This window comes from Ooceraea biroi, chromosome 10 (assembly GCF_003672135.1).
Source record: "Ooceraea biroi isolate clonal line C1 chromosome 10, Obir_v5.4, whole genome shotgun sequence".
NCBI lineage: Eukaryota > Metazoa > Arthropoda > Insecta > Hymenoptera > Formicidae > Ooceraea > Ooceraea biroi.
Genome location: NC_039515.1, coordinates 4,725,220 through 4,746,165, shown reverse-complemented (window position 1 = coordinate 4,746,165; position 20,946 = coordinate 4,725,220). Strand labels below are relative to the sequence as shown.

Genomic DNA, 20,946 nt, shown 5'->3' with positions numbered 1-20,946 from the left:
ATTGTTCTACAATTTTTTACAAGATGCTGTTCATAAAAAGAAGACAATATCACGTTCCAAAAAGCCCGTACATTGTTTTGATCAACAAACTTGTCGCAACTCCAATATTTTTAATAAAAGAAATCCTCGCGTCACGTTTTGCGAGCGTATCCTGCGGAATTTGCTGAGAGTTACGCAAAACAGATGATACATTCGCCTATGTACAAGAGAGCTTATTTTATCAATAAGGGTTGTGATCGCGTACGAGCAACTGCAGCTGTCAACGACGTCGGCATCGGGGTACAGGTGACCGAATTACAAGGGTGTTTCGACCACTCCATCTTAGTTCCATTTATTATCAAACCAATCAAGGCTCGAAATCTACACTCACAGAAAAGATTTCTGGACTTAATGCTATTACTCTTTAATCTATCATAAAATAAGATCGCTATAGCGACAATCATATTTATTATTGAAAAGAAGCATATTTTAATCTTGAATAGAAAATTCGAAAATCTAGATTCAAATAATCTTCGTGCTATCTCATTAATTTTTTCAGAAGGATTTAGATAAAAATTTGTAGCAAGTTCAAAATATTCTTGATTTAAGAATATTGTGAGATCTAAAAGACATCTTATTTTATTCTTGTAAGAGAATTTGTAGAATCTGCACAAAACGGCCAATATTTATGTGTTGCAATCGGGAAAGTGTTTCTGTGTTTCTGTTATTTACAATGAATAAGTGCAATACTCTACAAGAAATATTAAAAGATATGCAAATGTCTTATCTCGAATCTTATTTCTCAAGTAAGTATATTGTATATACTTACTTACATTTCCATATCTTTTAATATTTTTTGCATTGTAAATAACAGAAACACTTTCCCGATTTTCGATTGCAACACATAAATATTGGCCGTTTTATCGGAATAAAGGACGCAGAAGCGCCGAGTCGACGAGCGACTGTGAGAAAATGATGCGTCGACATGGACAAAGCCTACTATAAAGTGGCGCTAATATCGAATTATTCTACATACAAGAATATATAAGCATAAATTTGTACATGTTACTCTTGTCTCAAGACAGTAAGACAATCTTATTTAATTCGAGAGAGAAGAATAGAAATTACTGATTTTAATTAAAAATTGTTTTATTTTCATATTTTTTATACTTGTAATACGATTAAATTAGTCAAGAATATTTTTCGTCTTGTTATCAGAAATCCTATCTGAGGGTGTATGCTCAAGTGGAATGCCAAGCACCTAATTATACACCAATCAATACGAAAACCCAATCCGCCTTAAAGCTATTTTGATTTATATATTTAAGCGTTCTATTTTCGCAATTTTATTTTCTAATTAATTCCTTCTTCAATATAACAGCATAAAGCGATTGATATCTTATCCAGAGCCGCCAATGTAAAAACTGCTCTAAGCTGCGAACGCGAGCAGTAAATTTCTGAATGTCGCCCATCGCGCACCGGATATCGTCATCCGCGGCTTCGCGGGAGGCGCCGTCGATTTTCGCGCCACCGCCGTCGCTGCCGTCGCCACTGCCGGCGTCGCGACGCTCCGCGCCGCGCCGCGCCGAGGGCAGTGGGTGGTGTGGCCGTCGCGCATGTTTCTTCTCCGATGGAAACGGATCGATGCTGGAAATAGCTCGGCCCGCAGGAGAGTACGAGGTGAGTCGCCTTCGCTCTCGGCAGGGCCTTCGCGTCTCTCTCGACGCCCGTCGCCGCCGACGTCGCCGTTGTCGTCCGCCGTTCGTTTCCAGAAAGCAGATATACATCCGCTCGTTTGTGTATCCGATTTTCCGTCTATCCGATCTTCCGCATCCGGCGCGGCCGCCACCGCCGTCGTCTACCTCACGTTTCTGTTCTCTCTTTCTCTCTCTGTCTCTCTCTTGTGTCGAGTAGAGTGCGCCGGCTGCGAGTTTCGGGCCACCTCGAGGCCGCTACCCGGGAACCAAGCTGAGCGGGATGACGCGAAAAAAATGTGCGCCGTATGGACGTGGCTGATGAGGCTGAAATCGTGAGTATTACGTATTACACGACGCGAGGATGTACACCGCTCGCTCGCTGCTACCCCCGTCAGCGGAGAGTCGCCACCGAGAGGCGTACGACGGTGCCACCCCCGACGGCAGGCGCTCCCGCACGCTCGCTCGAATTGATCGCTTCCGGCGAACGAGCGCTCTCCGGATCCCGATCGTGACGCGTTTTCGCTGAGCAAGGACGCTATTTCCATGCTTTTCTCGCGAATTTCGCCGCAGGATTTTGCAACAGGCAAAGCCACCGGTCTGTTGATTGATCTTGCGTCGACGACTTGACCCGACATAATCGCGATTATGCGAGTTGCTCCGCTATCTCGGAGCGTCGGAGAATTTGCGCCGAATACGGAAATAGCGTTCTACCTACGCATGCAGATTCGCGATTAGGAAATATCCGCACATTGTAGAAGGATGATTCCGACAGAATTCTAGACATAGTTGTCGAGTTTTAAGCTGTAGGATCGCTCCATTATTAGTTGCATGTTTAACTAATTTCTTCACGAATCGATGATTGACGGTGCTGTTCGCGACAAGCGTGTTCTTGATGTAGAAAATAGGGACAGTTTAGCGTCGTACATCCAATTGACATGCCGCGCATGCCAGGAAAAGCACCGCTACTGATTGTAAGTCGTGTTATTACGCATTTAGGCGTATCTCGAAATTCCGATAGTTATTATAGCGCTTTGTTTAATCTTCCCTCAGCTCTCCTGAATGGTAGCTTGTGAAACCATGTCATCAATTTTTAGTGACTTATAAGATAATTGCCGGACGTATATTTCTACTCGAAGACTAGTTATCATTTTATTAGCGGGTGCTAAAAAAATGTGTGTGTATGTGTGTGTGTTCGTAAACGAGTGGGAAGCTTATCTTGAAAAATAATTCGTCTCAGTTGTAAAACGTACATGAAGTCGACATGTGCAAATATCTGGTTTAGGTTTCAAACTTTTTAAATGCCCATCTTTAATTTATTTTCTTCACTTCCGCTTTCTCGGAAATGCCTGACGAAACTGCCGAAGAATTTAACGCGAGCGCATGCACCTGCCTGTGAAGCAATTTTGAGGAGCCGAGGAGACGCGTCAGGGGCGTTGCGGAGTAATTTCATCGCCTCGCACGCGGACTGTTTCTTCCGAAGATCCCTTCCGGAAATTGACACGCAGGAGGTGAGCCATCGGCGCAGCACGTTTGTTTGAACTTTTTCAGATGCAGATAAAATTAGAAGTTACACTCGTGCTGCGCCGCGTGCTCCAATTTGAGACGCTCGCTGCCCCGTACACTTGGATGAATGTAGCTGACGCGGCAACGACTACGAGCGCAAAGTCTAGTACACGGTAACAATGCAATAAGACTCGGGAGACCTAATCGATCTGAGCGCAGGAAAGGTCATCTCTCTTCGACGGTTTCCGTTCCCCGCAATCGGTTCTACCGCGAAAGACATGTTCAAAACGCGCTGAATGTGCTTCCGTGGCTCCTTATAAACATTGATGTTCATGTAGTATTGATTTTCGTACGAAGTATTGATTTTGCCGCCGTGTGTTGCGCATTATGTCGTAAAGGAACCAAAATTCTGAATTATCTGAACGGATTCGCCGGTAAGAAAACTTCTTGAGTACCTACCGTTTATTTATTTTGCCACTCACGCGTAAATTTAACGTACGAAATTCTCGCCGACCACACATAAAATAATAAAATAGAGAATAATAGGTATTAAAATATTGTGTAGAATTAAAAGATAAAATATAATCGAGATAATAAATCCACACGCGAAAATTTATCGTATTCAGTTTTGCGATTGACTTCCGGCGAAACGCGCAAGTGACAGATGCATAGAATAGCTAGAGGAATCTCGCAGAATATCATCTCAACTAACGTATTAACTTCACTTGAAATGTGACAGGTGCAATTGATTATTGAGTTCGAGTTTTAATGTGTCATGACCTAATTAAATATACAAGTAAGAAGGACATCTTTATCGCACATCTGATAATTCTCCACCGTTACATTCTCATTTATTATACATTATTTTCATCTTATTTCATATACAATTCCTGTGAGAATCATGAAAGGCAGCAAAAGAATCAACAAAAGCGATCCCCAATGTTGGCATTAATAATCCAGGGGCATATGACAGTTATTATCAAGTGTCCTTGTTAATCGTAAAAGAAAGTATTCTGTGTCCGAAAGATCGGTGACTCTCCTGTTCCTTCTTTCATGTATCGATTATAATTTCATGACACATACTCCACATACACAAGCGCGCGCACCGTCGTATCAATGTGCATCACTACAGTGGACCTGTGTTACTTCGTAGCAAAGCTGTTCAACGATCCATGACCAAAACGTAACTGCGAAGGACTTTGCTTGTGTAGAAAGGTGTTTGTTACTACCACAGAGTAACGTACAACACGTGGAGTGGCTATAAAAGAGATAGAATGTTATATTTAAGGGTTTATGATCGAAGTCTCCGTTGTCTGCCATCTCCTTTAGTAGATAGTGCCTCTTTGATCAGGAGACGCACTTCATTCTTTTATTTATCCGTTAAAAACGTGGCAAAAATATTAAAAACAAAAATTAACACATGCCCTGCGGCATATGTCAGTTTTTAATGGATAAATAAAAGTTTGTTACGTTGATGATATTTTATTACAGTGCGTTGCGATCGCATAAATGCATCAGACGCCAGTACACTAACTCAGTTCTATTGACAGGGAGTTCGATATGTATTTGATTAAAATGTAAATCAGCATATGTGTATGATCGTAAGCTTATTATTAGTATTAGCGTACATTATATGTTCATTTGCAATGTATCGCACGCTGGTATCCGATATTTAGCTTAACATAAGATAATAACATACGCATAAGCTGAAAAACATCTGTAAATTATTTGCATGCCTGTTGCAGCATTTATTTCCATAAAACATCACCATAAAACATGAAATATATTTTAAATAATTTACTTGTATATTGTTCCAATGCTCTGTATAATACATCGAAAGAAACATTTTATTTTCATATAAAACAATTGGATATTATTAAATTCATCAAGATTTACGTTAGATTTAATGACGTCGAAATGTAATGGAAATATTTCGATTTTAGTCGAGATATGACAAGCTTGATTTCTCCTGGCAATTTTAATCTCTAACGATCTTTTACGTGAGATGTTAGCTGAGATGATTTTATCGGATAGTTGTAAATAAATTAGTAATCTATAAAGAGCACATTTTTGAGGAACATTCAGGCAACTGGTTTATCTTGTGTCTATCGATCGATTATTTTCGCTTATTGAGCGACCAAAGGACAAGGGGAAAACAAGTTCGGTTACTGCACTGCGATCGATCGGCCTCTTTTGGCAATAATCCATGCGTCGGCAGTATTTCGAGACACAATTTTCTAGCCAATGACGTAGAACACGTGATTTAAAGCAATGATTATGATCACGTCTTTGTAGTGCTACACTTACAGCGTAGATGTATAATATAAACGAAATACTTATTACAAATCTTTGTACAATAGTTGCACGTATATTGTATTTATGAAGCAAGATGGCAAATATAATTTTGTAGTCTTAGAAAACTTGCTGCTTGGAAATTTTTAATTGATTGTCTTACAAAAGTAATGTTCTCTTCTACTTGCAGAAGCCTCTCGCGCATCACGGTAGGTTTTAGAGGATGCACAAGCTAGCCAAGGGCCTGAAGAAGAAGAAAAAGCCGAAGAAGGGCAAGAAGGGTGGAGAGGAAGAGTTCGACCCAGAGGAGCTCGAGCGTTATCGGCGCGAGCGGGCGGAGGCCCAGCAGAAAGCCGAGGAGTCTGGTCAGTCGACCGGCGGTAATACCGGATCCGACGAGTGGAAGAAATTCCAGGCCTTGACTGCTGGCGTCGACTCGGTCCTCAAGAAGACCCAGGATGATCTCGATCGGATAAAGTCGACGTCGTTTTTCCAGCGAAAGGCGCCGTTGAACGAAAAGAAACCCGAGGAACCGGCGGGGCAAGAGGACTCCAAGAAATCGTCATCGAAGAAGTGGGTGGGTTTCGACGAGGAGGGTAATCCAATCGAGGGTGAACCGCCACAGATCGACGGTCAAGGAGGCAAGAAGGAGGAGAAGCCCTTGGTCAGCGAAGACGGTTTCGTAGAAGTCCCAGAGGACGAGGATGAGCAAGAGGACTCCGCCGATGAAGACATCTTCGACACTACTTATGTCGACGTTCTGCAGAACATCGATGTCCAATTAGCATACATACCGGATAGTCCGACTGAGGAGGAGGCAGGGGACGATCCATTCGATACTACTAGTGCTGACAAAGTTCTCAAAACAGTCGATAAGAAAGGCAATAAGCTAGTCAGCTTAGGCAATGCTGTCGAGGTGTTGTCGGGAAGAATCGATCATGTGAGCACTTGTAAGCTTACGAAAGGCAGACGACCTAGGCTCCAACAGGATCTACTGTTGGACGATTTTGACGAAGCGGAACAACCATCGGCGGAAACCGTCGCGGCGGAACCAGTAGACGTAGAGAAGACTCTTCTGGATGACGATAGCGATCTTCCCGACATCCCCGTCGACTTGACAAAACTACCACCCGTGTTACCAAGACCGGTTACACCCGTCAATTCCGTAGTTACTCAGGAAACTACGACGCCAATCACCGAGAAAGCTCCGAACGGTCCGTTAGACATATCCGAGTTTGAGGTTCTGAAGGAAAAGACCGTATTGGAAGAGATTCCCGACTTGGATGATGCCGAATTCGATCTAGACGCCGCGCCGGATGAGCCGGTTCATCTCGAGGAGGCTGATGACCCCTTCGCAGCAAAGGAATCTGAAACAGTTGATTTTCAGACGGAGATAATTGAAGCCAGCTTCGAGGCGGCCACTTTTGCCGACGAGGCTGATCCTTTCGACACCACTTTCGCAACTAACATCCTACCGGGTAAAGCGGAACTGAAGTTCATCGAGAAGGAGCTCGAGGAACTGCCAGTCTCGGAAGTATCCATATCTCTTACTGATCCTGCTGGATTGAACAGAGATTACGAGACTGGTTTACTAAAGTTAGACGAGCAGAAAAACGATCACAATGGCACACAATTACTCAAAAGGGATCTGCTAGGCGGTTCGACAACCGATCTTAGCCAATTAGCAGACCAGCCAATTGCGCCCGTGGAGGAGATCATCTACGTTGATCCTTTCGACACGTCCGCAGTAAAGGAACTCCCACCCGGCCAGACAGAGCTCAAAGTATTGGAGAAAGAATTGCTCGGCGAACAAGTCAGCAGTCACATCGAGGACGACGACGATTTCGATCCGAGGAAAGATGAGGAATCAGTAAAACAGCTGCCTGAGAAACCACCGCCGCCTCGGCCACCTGTGCCACCTGTGCCAGTTACATCCGCGCCAACTAAGCCCACGTTTGAAGTTACCTTCGAAGAGGATAACAAAACCGAGGCGGCACCGACAAAAGTGGAAAGAAAAACTTCCCGGCCGGAAGTTCTCGAGCTAGCACCAACCAAGGCCGTTGCATTCGAGTTGCCGACACCGTCGAAGAGGCCTGATCTTCTCGCAACTTCCGAAGAGGAGAAGACTTTACCCTCCAAGCCGTTAACACCATATTATCCATCGCAAAAATCCTTGGAGGAATCGTTGCCGATAGACGACGAAGAAGTAGATGTCGACCCGTTCGACACCAGTTTTGTCAATAACGTCGCGCCAGGCAAGACAGAGCTCAAGCTCATCGAGTCAGAGTTGCTGAAGCAGGAACCGAGGCTGCCTCACAGTTTGAGTGATTACGATTTCGATCCGAGAGCCACCGCCGAGCCTGTCAGGAGGCAGAGTGACTTCACGGCCACTTCCGTAACATCGAGAGATCTGAAACTCGCGCAGCTGCAATCAACCCTGATACAAAAAGTTGAAGAGGAGGTAATTTCGAAACACGAACCCCAGAGACAGGAGAGTTTGTTAGACGCGGAGGTCGAGGTCGACGCGAAACCTCTCACACCTAAAATCGAGAGTAAGTCCATTGAAGAGTCCATTGAGATCTCTTATTCGGATCCTTTTGACACTTCCATCGCGACCAACATCCTTCCCGGTAAAGCAGAGTTGAAGATATTGGAGAGTGAGTTGGAACAGCTACCTCAGCAACCACCGCCGCGTCCAAAACCTATTAATCTACCCGCGGTAGTATCAACTGTTGTACCAGTAGTTCCAGAAATTGATCCAGACTTCGATCCCAGAGCAGACGAAGTAAAGGAATCGGAAGATTTCTTGTCCTTGGATGGGCAGGATCCCGGTGATAAAGTGTTGACACCGCTTCAGAACAAAGACTTCAGTGTGGACGACGACGTGGATCCCTTTGACACGAGTTTTGCTACCATTGAACCTGGACGAACTGAATTAAAATTACTTGAATCGGAACTGATGAAGTAATATATACTATCAATCGTGTTGCAGCTCCATTTCTTCAAGACCTGTAGAACAAATTTTCGAATATCTCATTGTCGGAAAAATAATACACGTGATTCTCCTTTAAAGTCTCACGAGAATCTATTTAAATCTGCGAACTTTGCTTGCTGCATGCGACGTCAATGATGTTAAAACAAAACTGGAGATTATCAAGAATGCCTGCGTCACTTGATGAATTAAAATTATTCCAGAGAAGATTTATCTAACATTCAAAGAAACTGGACAGAGACTGCAATTGATCCATACTATTTTGATGGAAATATAATTCTTACGATTTTGCGCTTAAGTTTTAACAACTATCATAATTAACTCTTAATAACAGTTATTAAGGCAACTAGTTTAAGCCCAAGCTCAATCATGGATTCCAAAGGCGGAAATCCATTTTTAATGGATGATTACGCAACGGAGCCGGGGGGCGGCTTGCCTCCGCAGGTCTCCAATCCTTTCCTGCAGGATTTCACTGATACAGCTACTTCCGGCGCGGGCGAGAATCCTTTCCTGAATTTCAGCAGCGAACAATCGTACGAACCTGCAGTGTCCGTCGATTCTACCAACCCGTTCGCCTCCTTCGGTATCGAGAGCACAGCTCCGAGCGCCGGATTTGAAGTGACTGTCGATAATACGCCAGCAACCAACGTCTTCACTAGCCAATTATCCAATATTTTCGCCACGCCTGACAACGCGAGCGTGGACCTATTTGGCACAGAAACAACGTCGCCAGAGAAACAATCAACGCCGGTTATCAGTCCACCGGAACAACCGATGACACCGACAATCGCATCTACACCACCATCAAAGAACGGAAAACCGCCACCATCGAGGCCACCGCCGCCAAGACCGCAGCCACCCGCGCCGCCGCAACCCCCCGCTAAGAACACGAAAGATTTAATACTGTCGGTCACGGGAGCCATGGACGCGACCTCGAACCATCTTCTGGACCGCTTGCAGGCGACAAGAACGCCCAGCCCCACGCTAATGCACTCCCCGTCGCCGACTCCGGAGCACAGCTTTGCCGATCTCCTGGACGTCGACAGTAATGTACCAGATCTGATTCCGGATGACACCAAAGCCGAGCCACCAAATAATCAAGATATCTTGGACCTATTCGACGCGCCCAACACAGATGTCACCGCGACCGCTATCTTTTCTACTCCTATGACCACCACGAGCACTACCAGTCTCATTACTGGTGTCCCGTTGACGACCGCCGCCAAACAGGACAATCCCTTCGCGAACATGAGCGAAGAAATCACATCGCCGCCTGTGGTTTCACAGGCACAGCCCGCTTTTGGAATGGAATACTCGGAGGACACTGTCAGCAACGAGAAACGGCCTTCGATATCTTCAGCGACTCCTTTTGCAGACATAGAAACGGAAACTGAAAACTCTGGTGCTGTTTTGGATCTCACGGAACCTGCTTTCGTTGAACCCATATCGACAGCGGCTACCGAACTCTTCCAAGGTTGATAAACAATTTTTGTTCTTAAACTTTGACTATATACAAAATAAGAAGAACAATGATTAATATTAATATTTAATTGACATATAATAAATTTATTTCAATCTCTTTTGTAGCAGGAACGAAACAAATCTCCACCAGCGCTGACGCAAACTTCTTTTCTATGACCGACACAACCACGACAAGTATGCCGTTTGGCGTAGCCGAGACAACATCCGCGCCCTTCGCAACTGCGGCGATCACTAAACCCTTGTTTGCGACGACGGAAGTTGCGCAGCCTACTCAAGATGCTTTCGCTTCAGATCTACTGGGCGACTTTGGAGAACCGACGAAAGAGCTTAGTGGTGGTCTGATTTCCACCAGTCCAATCCCTGGAACGGAGTTCCCTGGGAACGAGGCTTATCGACCTGAAGAACAGTTGGATAATTTTGCTGCTACAACGAAGGCGATCGAGGATACAGGCGATTCGTTCGACGCTTTTGCATCCAAGTTTGACAGGGCCGCTGAACCGGATACCAATGGAGCGGATCCCTTCCTGGATGCCTTCGGCGGTGGACCAATTGCCATGGACACTTCCAGCGACGGTAAGACCAAGATTCTGGAGCATGAATTGTAAAATGTTGCCCTATGCTCAACTATTTATTGTTTAAATAACTAAACCGTTTACTTCTTCAGTTTGGGGAGATTCGGCGGCGGGCCCGGAAACGGCGATCACCGGCTTCGGAGAAGCCGACGGATTTGATTCCTTCCTGAGTATGACAGCTCCACCGCCTGACACGAAAGTGAAAAGATCCGAGTCGGCAGAGTCGGACGAAGGGCCGGATTTCAGCGTGTTCATTAAGTGAGTGAAAAAGTGTTCATTTCCGTAAAATTACAGATAAAGAAATTTTTTATCACAAGGGAAAGATTTACCGTGATTTTATTGATACAAATTAATGCTATCATTTTTCATATTTATCAATGTCTTTAATAATTAGACCGAAAGAAGGAGATCAAACGACGACAGCGGAAGGTGGACCCGTACCTACATTAGCACCGCCACCGAAGAGTCCGCAGGTAGCCGCATATGCAGATTCCGCGCCGCGTTTCAATCCCTTCGACAAGTCCGGGAATGCACAGGATGCTGTGGTATCCGAAACTGCTCAGACAGCCGAGATGGCCAGGACAGATTCACAGGTACTTGCTTTAAAAGACTGCACCATCTCATAACGTACGCGTTCCCCATTTTTCTCCCAATACAATACTTCCACGAAATTTTGTGCTTTTGATTTCAATTTTAACTATTATAAAATTTTCAGGAAACACCGCCTACTCCATTATTCGACGAAGATGTCAGTCAACCGCTCGAGGACTTCCCGAGAGTAACATATACTGGCGATGGTTGGGAGATGCAGCTGCGACAGCCGAATAAAAAGAAAATCACTGGGCAACGATTTTGGAAGAAGATCTTCGCCAAACTGGTTTACCAGGGTGACAATCCGATATTGCAGCTGTTCAACAATAAAGACGACAAAGATCCATTTCAAGAATTGCCTCTGCTCGCTTGCTATTCAGTATCAGACATCGGTGCTCAACAATTCGATCAGTATGGAAAGATCTTTACGGTAAAACTGCAATACATCTTCTACAAAGAAAGACCTGGCGTACGGCCCGGCCAAGTCACGAAGGCAGAACGGCTCACTAATAAACTCAGTCAGTTCGCCGCTTACGCCATTCAGGGGGATTATCAAGGTGTCAAGGAGTTTGGCAGCGATCTGAAGAAATTGGGTCTTCCTGTTGAACATGCACCGCAGGTAAATCATCTTAATTTCTATTTAATTAATGTATTTTTTATATTGTTAAATTAACTTCCATAATACTGGTAAAAAATTAGCAAATTACAAACCAAGAGTCGTTTTAACGTTATATATACATATATAATGATATATATTAAATCACAAAAGGCGTTAACTTGCACTAACAATAAGTGTATTTTATATACGTCGATTGCAGATTTCTCAGTTATTCAAACTCGGTTCCCAATGTTTCGAGGACATGAAACAATTTTCCTGTGCTATTGAGGAAGCTCTCTTCAGGTTACCAGCACACCGAGATCGGGCGCTAAGTTACAAAATGGAAGAAGTGCAGATAACGGTCGTAGATGAACTGTATGTCGAACAGAACGCGGAAGGTCACGTAGAGAAGCAAATCGCGCGTGTCCGGCTTTTCTTCCTGGGATTCCTTACCGGTAGATGTTCCAAATATGATTGCGTATTTTTTATAGCGGATATTTGTTTTATAATATACTTTTCAATTTCAATTTTATGTGATACGTTTATCTCTTTTTGTAACATTCGCAAAAAATTATATAATTTTAGGAAATTCAATGAAAATGTCGCGCATTGTTTGCAATTTATTTTACACTTTTCTCTGGAAATCTGAAACAAATTTTTTCAATTTTTCGTAGGTATGCCCGATGTAGAGTTAGGAATAAATGATATGTGGCGACAGGGTAAAGAAGTTGTTGGCAGACACGACATTATCCCCGTAGTGACGGAAGAATGGATTCGTTTGGAAAACGTCGAGTTTCACTCATGCGTTCAGCAGGACGAGTATGAAAAATCGCGGATAATAAAGTACGTAGTAAAAATAGTTTCTTCATAGTATATAGATAAATGCAATTTTGCACATTAACGATTCAACTGATTCCTTTTCACAGTAATAATAATTATAATAATTATAACATGCCTGCAAATCGTGATAAAATTAATGCTATGAATTTATTTTATTTTAAGAATATACATATTTTATTTTAATCTGATCCATTTTTTAATTCGCACATGTGCATCTAACCATAGAATTATAAATCCAATTTATAACTCTAATTCCCTACTAACACATCCTAAGGTTCAAGCCACCCGATGCATGTTACATTGAACTGATGCGGTTCCGCGTAAGACCGCCCAAAAACAGAGAGCTGCCACTTCAGTTAAAAGCTGTTATGTGCGTTACTGGGAACAAGGTAAGCTTCTCCTCCAGAATATAATGATGAACTTTTTCATTGTATAGATAAGACAAACCTAAAGAATTTTCACTTAATTCTCTCATTAATTTTAAGTCCTGCGTATTTTCTTTTTATCTTTTTACGTTAAATAGTATTATCTTATGTTGAATATCATTTTATTATATAGGTATCACTATAAAGTTTATTCTGTAAAGTTTTTATTAAAATGTCTTCACGCTCTGTTTCTACGATGCGCACTTTACTTCCGTAATAACATACCGTTTATCGTGCAGTACATATTTGATCCCTTTTTACGTGTTATTAGGTGGAGTTGAGAGCAGATATTCTTGTACCGGGTTTTGCGTCGAGAAAACTGGGCCAAATACCATGCGAGGACGTAATGGTTCGCTTTCCTATTCCCGAGTGCTGGATCTACCTCTTCAGGGTGGAGAAGCATTTCAGATATGGTTCGGTGAAATCGGCGCACAGAAGAACTGGGAAGATCAAGGGTATCGAGAGGTTCTTGGGCGCTGTCGACACATTGGAACCACAGCTGATGGAAGTCACTTCCGGTCAGGCAAAATACGAACATCAACATCGGGCTATCGTGTGGAGGATGCCTAGGTTGCCGAAAGAGGGACAAGGTGTGTGCTCGCCTTCTTGTATTATCCAGTCTAATTTTCTAATCAGCTATAATATTTATTCTTGCATTATTTCTTTTTCAACGTTAAAAAGGACAAAATTTATATTTTTTGGAATAGTTTTAATAAAAAATTTACTAAACATAAGTGCGTTATAAATTCTGAATAAAAAGTTGAAGAAGTCTCGATTTAAACATAGTGCACATTCAAATCATTACGTAGACGACTTTGTTGGCTCTCCTCCAATTTCGGTTACTCGTGGTTATTTCCAGGCGCGTACACGACGCATCAGCTTGTTTGCCGTATGGCTCTCACCTCCTACGATCAAATCCCCGAAAATCTCTCGAGATATTGCTACGTGGAGTTCACGATGCCGGCGACACAGGTATCCCACACGACCGCGAGGAGCGTCAGCCTTCAGAACAGCGACAGTGACGCACCTCCGGAGAAGTACGTCCGAAATTTGTCGCGTCACGAGTACAGGTAAGTCTAGAAGTAATTTTGACGCTTGCCCATAAAAAATCGCTTTAAAGGCAAATCTATAATTTAAGAAAACTTCTGGGACATTCAACGTAACATTTCTAATATAAAATAAGAAATTATCTGCTCTCCCATTTTTAAAAATTGCCAAACACTTAGACTTTGGATCATCGTTACACTATTAAACATTGTTTAGGGTGATGATCGAGCATACGCAGGGTGAAGGACCGGGTGCGTATGTCTCGGCGACGCACACGAAGAAGATCCCGGAAACCACGCCGGAAGTCCACACTGAAGTGTCCGACACGCCGGCCGACTCCGATTCCGACTCCTCGGAGTAATCGTTCGCTGGATCGATCAATCGTCCGTGCTGTAACAATTAGCACGTAGACAGCGGGAAAGGGGTGAGAGGAAGAGGGAAAGAGAAAGAGAACGCGAGTTACATAGCCGGCTCTAGTCGTTTAAGGGACGAACGTAGGTACTATACAGTGTTATTAATCTGTATATACAAAGAGAAAATGCGCGCGCGAATCGGCCGCACGGGGTGTTTCGTAAGTCGCCGATAGTTATAATAAACAGTGAATAATTATCCCACTTATGCAAAAGTATAATGATTCATGAAAAAATATTATAGAGCTGATATTATAGGAGGGGATCGAGATGGAAAGAATATTCTTGAAAAGAACAAGAGATCTTATTAACTATTTGCCCAACGACTTGGAAACTAATGCGGTTTAGATCTACTGTTCACATTAATTATATACACATCCTATTATCATTAGGCGCTATTTCACACTTCAAAGATTTATCAGTAGTTTATCTGTACTCGTGATAAATGGATCTCGTATTTCTCTGTATGAGGAGAGTGAAAGCAAAACCCAAGTTAAAATCCAACTGGAAGAGAGAGACTGTGTACTGTGTACGTGATATATGAAATGGAATCAGGTCGGCAAACAGTATATAATTAATCGATTTACAAAAAATCTTAACCCGGCTCGGGATAATGACCCAGTATCTGATTAAAGTCACGCAAGTCACGCACATCGAAGAAATAATTTGCCTGAAATTTCTCATGCAGCAAAAAGGCTCGAATTGGAAAGATCCAAATTAATCTTCTGATCTTCTTCTATGGTATGGTGGCATTTATCATGTTTGATGCGGTGGAAACCACATTTCGTGGAGATCTTTGACTCTTGGGACTTTGGATTTGATATTGCGATTTTCGTATTTTTCATGCAATTTGTTTGAAAATTTCGAATCGCTGCAATGTTTTCAGCACTATAAGCAATATATTTTTTTCTAGCAGACGGGCGATTCACGAAACATCTTGTCCACGTTCGCGCATGATATAGTGGTTAATGACAAGTAACGGGGATATAATTCGAAATGGAAGGACAATACCACTTTTTCGTTCCATTTAGCTTGCTAAGTCGTAGAACACTCGCGGTGGAAAGCTTTGTGTTCGTGATATCTCTGTGTCGTTTCAATGGCTCATCCACACTCTTGTAGATGATCGTTCGTGTTGAAATTCCATTACTGATGAGAACAATTATCGCGCGCTATGCATCTTCTTAAACGAATGGAAGATAAACGAACCATTGTATGCAATTTTCAGAAATTTGCGCAGGAATCGTTTGGACTTTTAATGCCGCCTTCTGAATTCACAGAGGCAACCATCATCTTTTTCAATTACACATTAATCATGAAACTGAAAGATTTTATTCCAGTATTCTGAAGATTTTAATCTATTTTAATATTGATATAAAGTAATATTTTTTTATTGTTAATATTACTGAATAAAACAGCATATTTAGAGAAGAAAATGCACTAACTAATACGCTAAATCATGTCATCGTTACGTCGATCAGAGGGCAACAATCTGTTAGATCGTTTTATAGACGCGAGCATATCCTATTGTTTGAGCTTACAGATGATATATGCATACCGTTATCTAGTCGCTACGTAGTAGATACGTTAAGTTATCAATTAAGCGTTTACTTGTGCGTTAGAACTTGTAGGATAGTGTGCAGACAACAATAATATCGTAATAATAAGAATAATGATAAATCTAAATAATAATAATAATAATGCGACATTTGCAAGTCCGCATAGAGACGCGAAAAGACACGATCCGAAGCGAGACAATTTATTTACCTGTACAATTTAAGCATGCAAAGTGTATCGAAGTAAAATGAATCGAGAGCCGACGTCGTCGAACGATAATCGAACCACCGTCCTGGTACACTAAGTGTATGCGTGGCGAGGAAATGCATTGATGACAAGAGGCCTGATATTCTCCTTATCCAGCTTGTTGCGATTTTCGACAATTCAGTTGATGCGGCTAATGTTCATGCTACATCAGTCGAATTGTCAATGATCGCGAACAATTACCGAATGATAGCTTCGAATTTGGCCATCTCTCATGAGCGATGAATCAGGACGGTGCTTGCGTGAAACGACTGGTAAATGTCGCTAAATAGCAAATAATAATAATGCGATACTGACAACTCTACAACGGGGTAGTGTTCATTGTGCGCGTAGTATTAGCTCGATGAGTGCGTGATAAGTTTGTGAGATTGTGGTAGCATGTCTTTAGCAATACAATAATTTTAAGCGTTAATAATAATCGCGTACAGTTGCGCGTAATCTCTAAGTGTTTGTGGTAGTGAATTTTTGAATCGTAAGTTTCCGTTCTGTTATGGTTTTACTTTCGTCCTTCTTAGTCGGTGGTGTAACGATTACCGACCTGTGCAAAAAAGCAGCATAATTACACGTAAGATTTTATGCACTATGTGTAAATGAGAGGAGTGCATAGAGAAACCTCCATTACTTATATATAATCTGAGAATAATATCTCTCGTCGCGTTCTAGGAACTTTAAGATATCGAAACGATTAGCAAAGTAAGTTTCAGTTGAGTTTTGAATTTTTTGTTCACGTTCTCAAATCTGCTGAAAGACAGAAGAGGTCATTCTAGTCCCTAGCTATTAAGAAAATCGTATGACACGAACGGATATACTGTCGATCATACGTTGCTCATAAGATATCAACAAAGGCGGCCAACAAAGTTGTGTAGATTAAATACGCCTGTTAGTTGTTAATTGCCACTCTGATCCTCGATGACGTGAATCTAATAGTTCTCCGCAAACATCTTGTTGACTCGTGCTTTTCTGAAATCATTCCAGAAAACTAGAAAAGTTACAATCCATTATAATAAAATAAAAATGCCGTACATAAATCGATTAAAATCAACGGGGAAAGAAATTGACAAAGCAATATCTTGTGCCATAATTTCTATTAAATATTATTAAATTAAACATTATTAATTGCGTTTGCAGTTTTATTAAACTACAATGTACAATATCTTCAACTTATTTTTATCATATGATAAATTCTTCTCTTTCCAAACGGAAACAATACAAGCATTAAGAGAGTGCAAGAATCATGCAAGTTTTAAGAGAGTGCATGCAGAAAATCTGCAGATCAAAATCAGATACTCTTCAAACCAGCGCAAAGCTTTCCAAGCTACAGTGTCGAGGGTTTTTCTTTGAGTTTGGTATCTTAAACGGATTTTGGGCAAGTTTTTCTTTACGGAAGCTTGCACCAAGACGTGACGTTTCCAGCTCGTGATCTCAAAATATGCATAATACCGTCGTGCGAACCAGAACGGCGTTCGTGTATCTAAGCAAAAAAAAAGAGAAAAAGCATAAATACAGTTAAACGTTGCATGTATAGAAGTTAGAAAGAAATAAAGTAATTAGTGAATAAGTGTGACTCCGGCATGTTTACAATGATAATGAGAGAGTATGGATAGCGGAGAGAAAAGATCGTGCATGCGATGCGAGCATTGGATTTTGAACATTTAATGGAGGACGATCGACACTTGTCGCGTGTTTGTTGCGATTCTGCGTATGTTTGCCTCTCCAATAGCTTCTCTGTTCCTGAAACAAAAGGGAAAAATTGTAAGAGAGGCAAACAATGCAGTTATATAAAAATGTTACAAAAATCCTCTCCAATATTATTACACTTTATAAAAGGCGCATTACAATGCAACTTGTTAATTTCATTCGTAATCGTAAATGTATTTTAATAGAATCATACAATGCTCCTGAATCCTCAAAGTTCATCATAGCGAGATATATACAAGTTAGTTTCGTGAAATGTGATGATATTCTCCTTCTGTATAAAGTATAATTTTGGTGTTAGTACGTACGCGAAATAAATAATTGAAAATGTAGGCACGAGATTAGCACGATCTCCATTGCAATATATAAATGTGTCACGTGCGTATCGATCAATCTCTCGTGAAACAGAAGCATTACTTAACTCCACATAAATGAAGTAGAAATCGTAGACGATAGGACGATAGACGGATAGGGTATAAATCCTGTTGATTCGACTCGGCATACGAACTAAATTGTAAAGGAAAGCGTACAATATATTGATAATATAACCGTTGTCCCTATCGTATATTAAACAATGTTCTGTACAGGTGAAAAAGTCTGTAAAGATATAAAGTTTAGTCACGCTTTTCGTGAGATTGACATGTAAGTTTTAGAAAGTAGGATCGACGAAGAGTGCTATGACGGCAGATGTGTGACGCGTAGATACAAGAGCAACGTGCGTTTCTTTGTGAATAACGCTTCTTCTCAATATGCACCCGATCGCCCTTAAATGAGATCATCGAAGAAAGCTTTGTTTGTTGCAGCTTGTTGCGCTTTTTACTATGCGAATGTATTTGCATGCATGGGAATAAATAAAGAGCTTCGTAGTAACGTTGCAGAAATATTATGTCGGACAATATTATGTCGTCTAATATATATTTAAAATGCCGAGCGATCTCTTAGGTGCGAAAGTGGCAAGTTTTATTGCGTTCACTCTAGAGAATTCTCTTTAAATTCAAGTGAGTTGTCACAAGGAGATCTGCCAAAGACTCTGAATTTGTAAAATTTGAAATGTGTTCAAAGCTAATGAGTTCTTAGACCGTTAAGACAATTCATAGTGGGTGTGCTAAGCGAAATATCTATATAAACACATATAGATACATGTTATTAAATTCAATATCGATGTTGTAATTACACGTTACTTGTGACAATGAACGTTACATTAACGGATGATGACATTTAAGGGATAATCGACGCGAACCGGCGCTGAAACAAATGTATCATTTTGTTGCGTTGTGGCAAATAGCATATAATGTATGCAAGCAGACTCGAATAAAGCAACTTACGTTACATATCGTAATCCAGAGCTTTCTGTAAAACACAGCACGCGCGTGTAAGCAGCGTTCCTTCTAAGCTACGCAAGTATGCGAGATCGTTAATCATGCGCATGTACATAAAGCGCGTATGATAAATTTTGACCAATTTAGTATAATAATCTGGTATGGTACATTTCTTTTAACATTGTACTTAAGCAAGTGCAGAAAGCCCTACTTTGCAAGTGCTTCGAGGCAATTAGAGGGAACATTGCGTATGAGGCATATGTATATAAGCTACTACAATATGAAAGTAAACTGGCGTCTCTCTGATTTAATTTAAGCACGGGACACTTTGCAATCTATAAGAAAATAACTAGTAATTCTCAGAGTACCTCCTACTGTGCAGAATTTATGACTCAAGGATGCGTTATCAGAGATACGCAAAGTATTGATAATGGTAGTATTTTTGCAGGCTCAAAAACCGGAAATAGATTTTCTAGAAGGATTGCAGCAACGATCACGTCGCAAAAGAAAAGTATTTCTAAAGACAAAGTTTTTGCTTGCGTGCACGTGGATCTTGATCGATTTAAGACAAAATTACGCAATAGACCTCGTGATATAACAATACTCAAGAAATACGTCTCAAATACTAAATAGATATTTCAAAGACCTTTCAATTTAAAACGCAATTGAATTCAAATAGACGACGTAAGTGTGATTAAGAAAAAAAATACATTTTTGGTATTAACTGAAGAAAGTTTGCGTAGAATTAGCATCGAAAGGAAGCCTAGACTTCGAGAACCTTTGTCTTACGGTGGCACGAATTACTGTAACTCACATAAATTCCGCATTTTGAGTGGCAAATGTTGCCAATTACAATTTTGACGGCCAGAGAGCTAATTACGTAACGAATGCTTGTACAACAATTATAGCGCTACACCGATAATTCACGTACGTGTATATTTCCCGCATTGAGCTCGTAAAATCCACAAATTAACGTAAATTAACAGCATAGTGGATTGTATAACGTGGAGAGTAACGTAGCGCAATTTAAACGAAGTAGACGAAGACTTTTCGTTCCGGTTTCTCGATTTGTTTCATCATTCGAGAGCGAAATGGCATCGGCTCTTTAAGAGCGGCCAAGTTGTAACAGAAATAATGCATAATACATATAATAATAATAATTCCCTATAAATAAACGGAGGAATACTGGGAATATCTAGAAGTACCCCTGCAATTTCTAACTTGTAACTTACAAACATACGCGTGTGTGTAACGACGTAACCGTATCCATTACGTCATACGTGTATCTATTATTTAAAATTGTAATCTATTCACTATAAATGTATGATAAATGTATGCAAAAAGTACCAAAATGAACAGCAGAAGCGTTTTGAGGAACCTACGGCATGTATAATAATTTACGAGTGTGTGAGAGAGAGAGAGAGAGAGAGAGAAGAAAAGTGAGAGACAGAATGCGACAGATCATTTTTGGGAGTGAAGACGAAATAAATGTACTGTTAGCTAATGGTACCAGCGATAAATTCTATGTACCGATAAATAATATATATACATTGTTTAAGGGACGAAAATTGATCGCATCTGAAGTTATATTTTTCCAGCAATAGTGATTTTGCAGTCGCAGCCTTCCATTGTGGATTTCTTACGTTCTTACATTAAGAAATTCGATACTAATAACTGAGATAGACT

The 20,946-nt window shown here is 41.3% G+C and overlaps 1 protein-coding gene across 1 annotated transcript; it reads left to right on the top strand.

The window, feature by feature from the left end:
* Positions 1-1,665: 1,665 nt before the first annotated feature.
* Positions 1,666-20,828, top strand: LOC105278468 (protein stoned-B). Its single transcript, XM_026973303.1, has 13 exons — positions 1,666-2,008; positions 5,662-8,435; positions 8,814-9,937; positions 10,054-10,518; positions 10,610-10,775; positions 10,912-11,110; positions 11,233-11,727; positions 11,927-12,161; positions 12,381-12,549; positions 12,821-12,935; positions 13,243-13,561; positions 13,831-14,041; positions 14,235-20,828. The coding sequence occupies exons 2-13, from the start codon at positions 5,695-5,697 to the stop codon at positions 14,377-14,379; spliced, it is 6,384 nt and encodes a 2,127-aa protein (XP_026829104.1). The 5' UTR covers positions 1,666-2,008; positions 5,662-5,694; the 3' UTR covers positions 14,380-20,828.
* The last annotated feature ends 118 nt before the right edge of the window (positions 20,829-20,946 follow it).

Bases quoted from the DNA above. Each gene is read 5' to 3' on its own strand.
- LOC105278468 (XM_026973303.1), top strand. From the start codon at position 5,695: ATGCACAAGCTAGCCAAGGGCCTGAAGAAGAAGAAAAAGCCGAAGAAG. The intron at 10,519-10,609 runs GTAAGACCAAGA...TTACTTCTTCAG, and splicing joins CATGGACACTTCCAGCGACG to TTTGGGGAGATTCGGCGGCG. The intron at 14,042-14,234 runs GTAAGTCTAGAA...AACATTGTTTAG, and splicing joins TTGTCGCGTCACGAGTACAG to GGTGATGATCGAGCATACGC.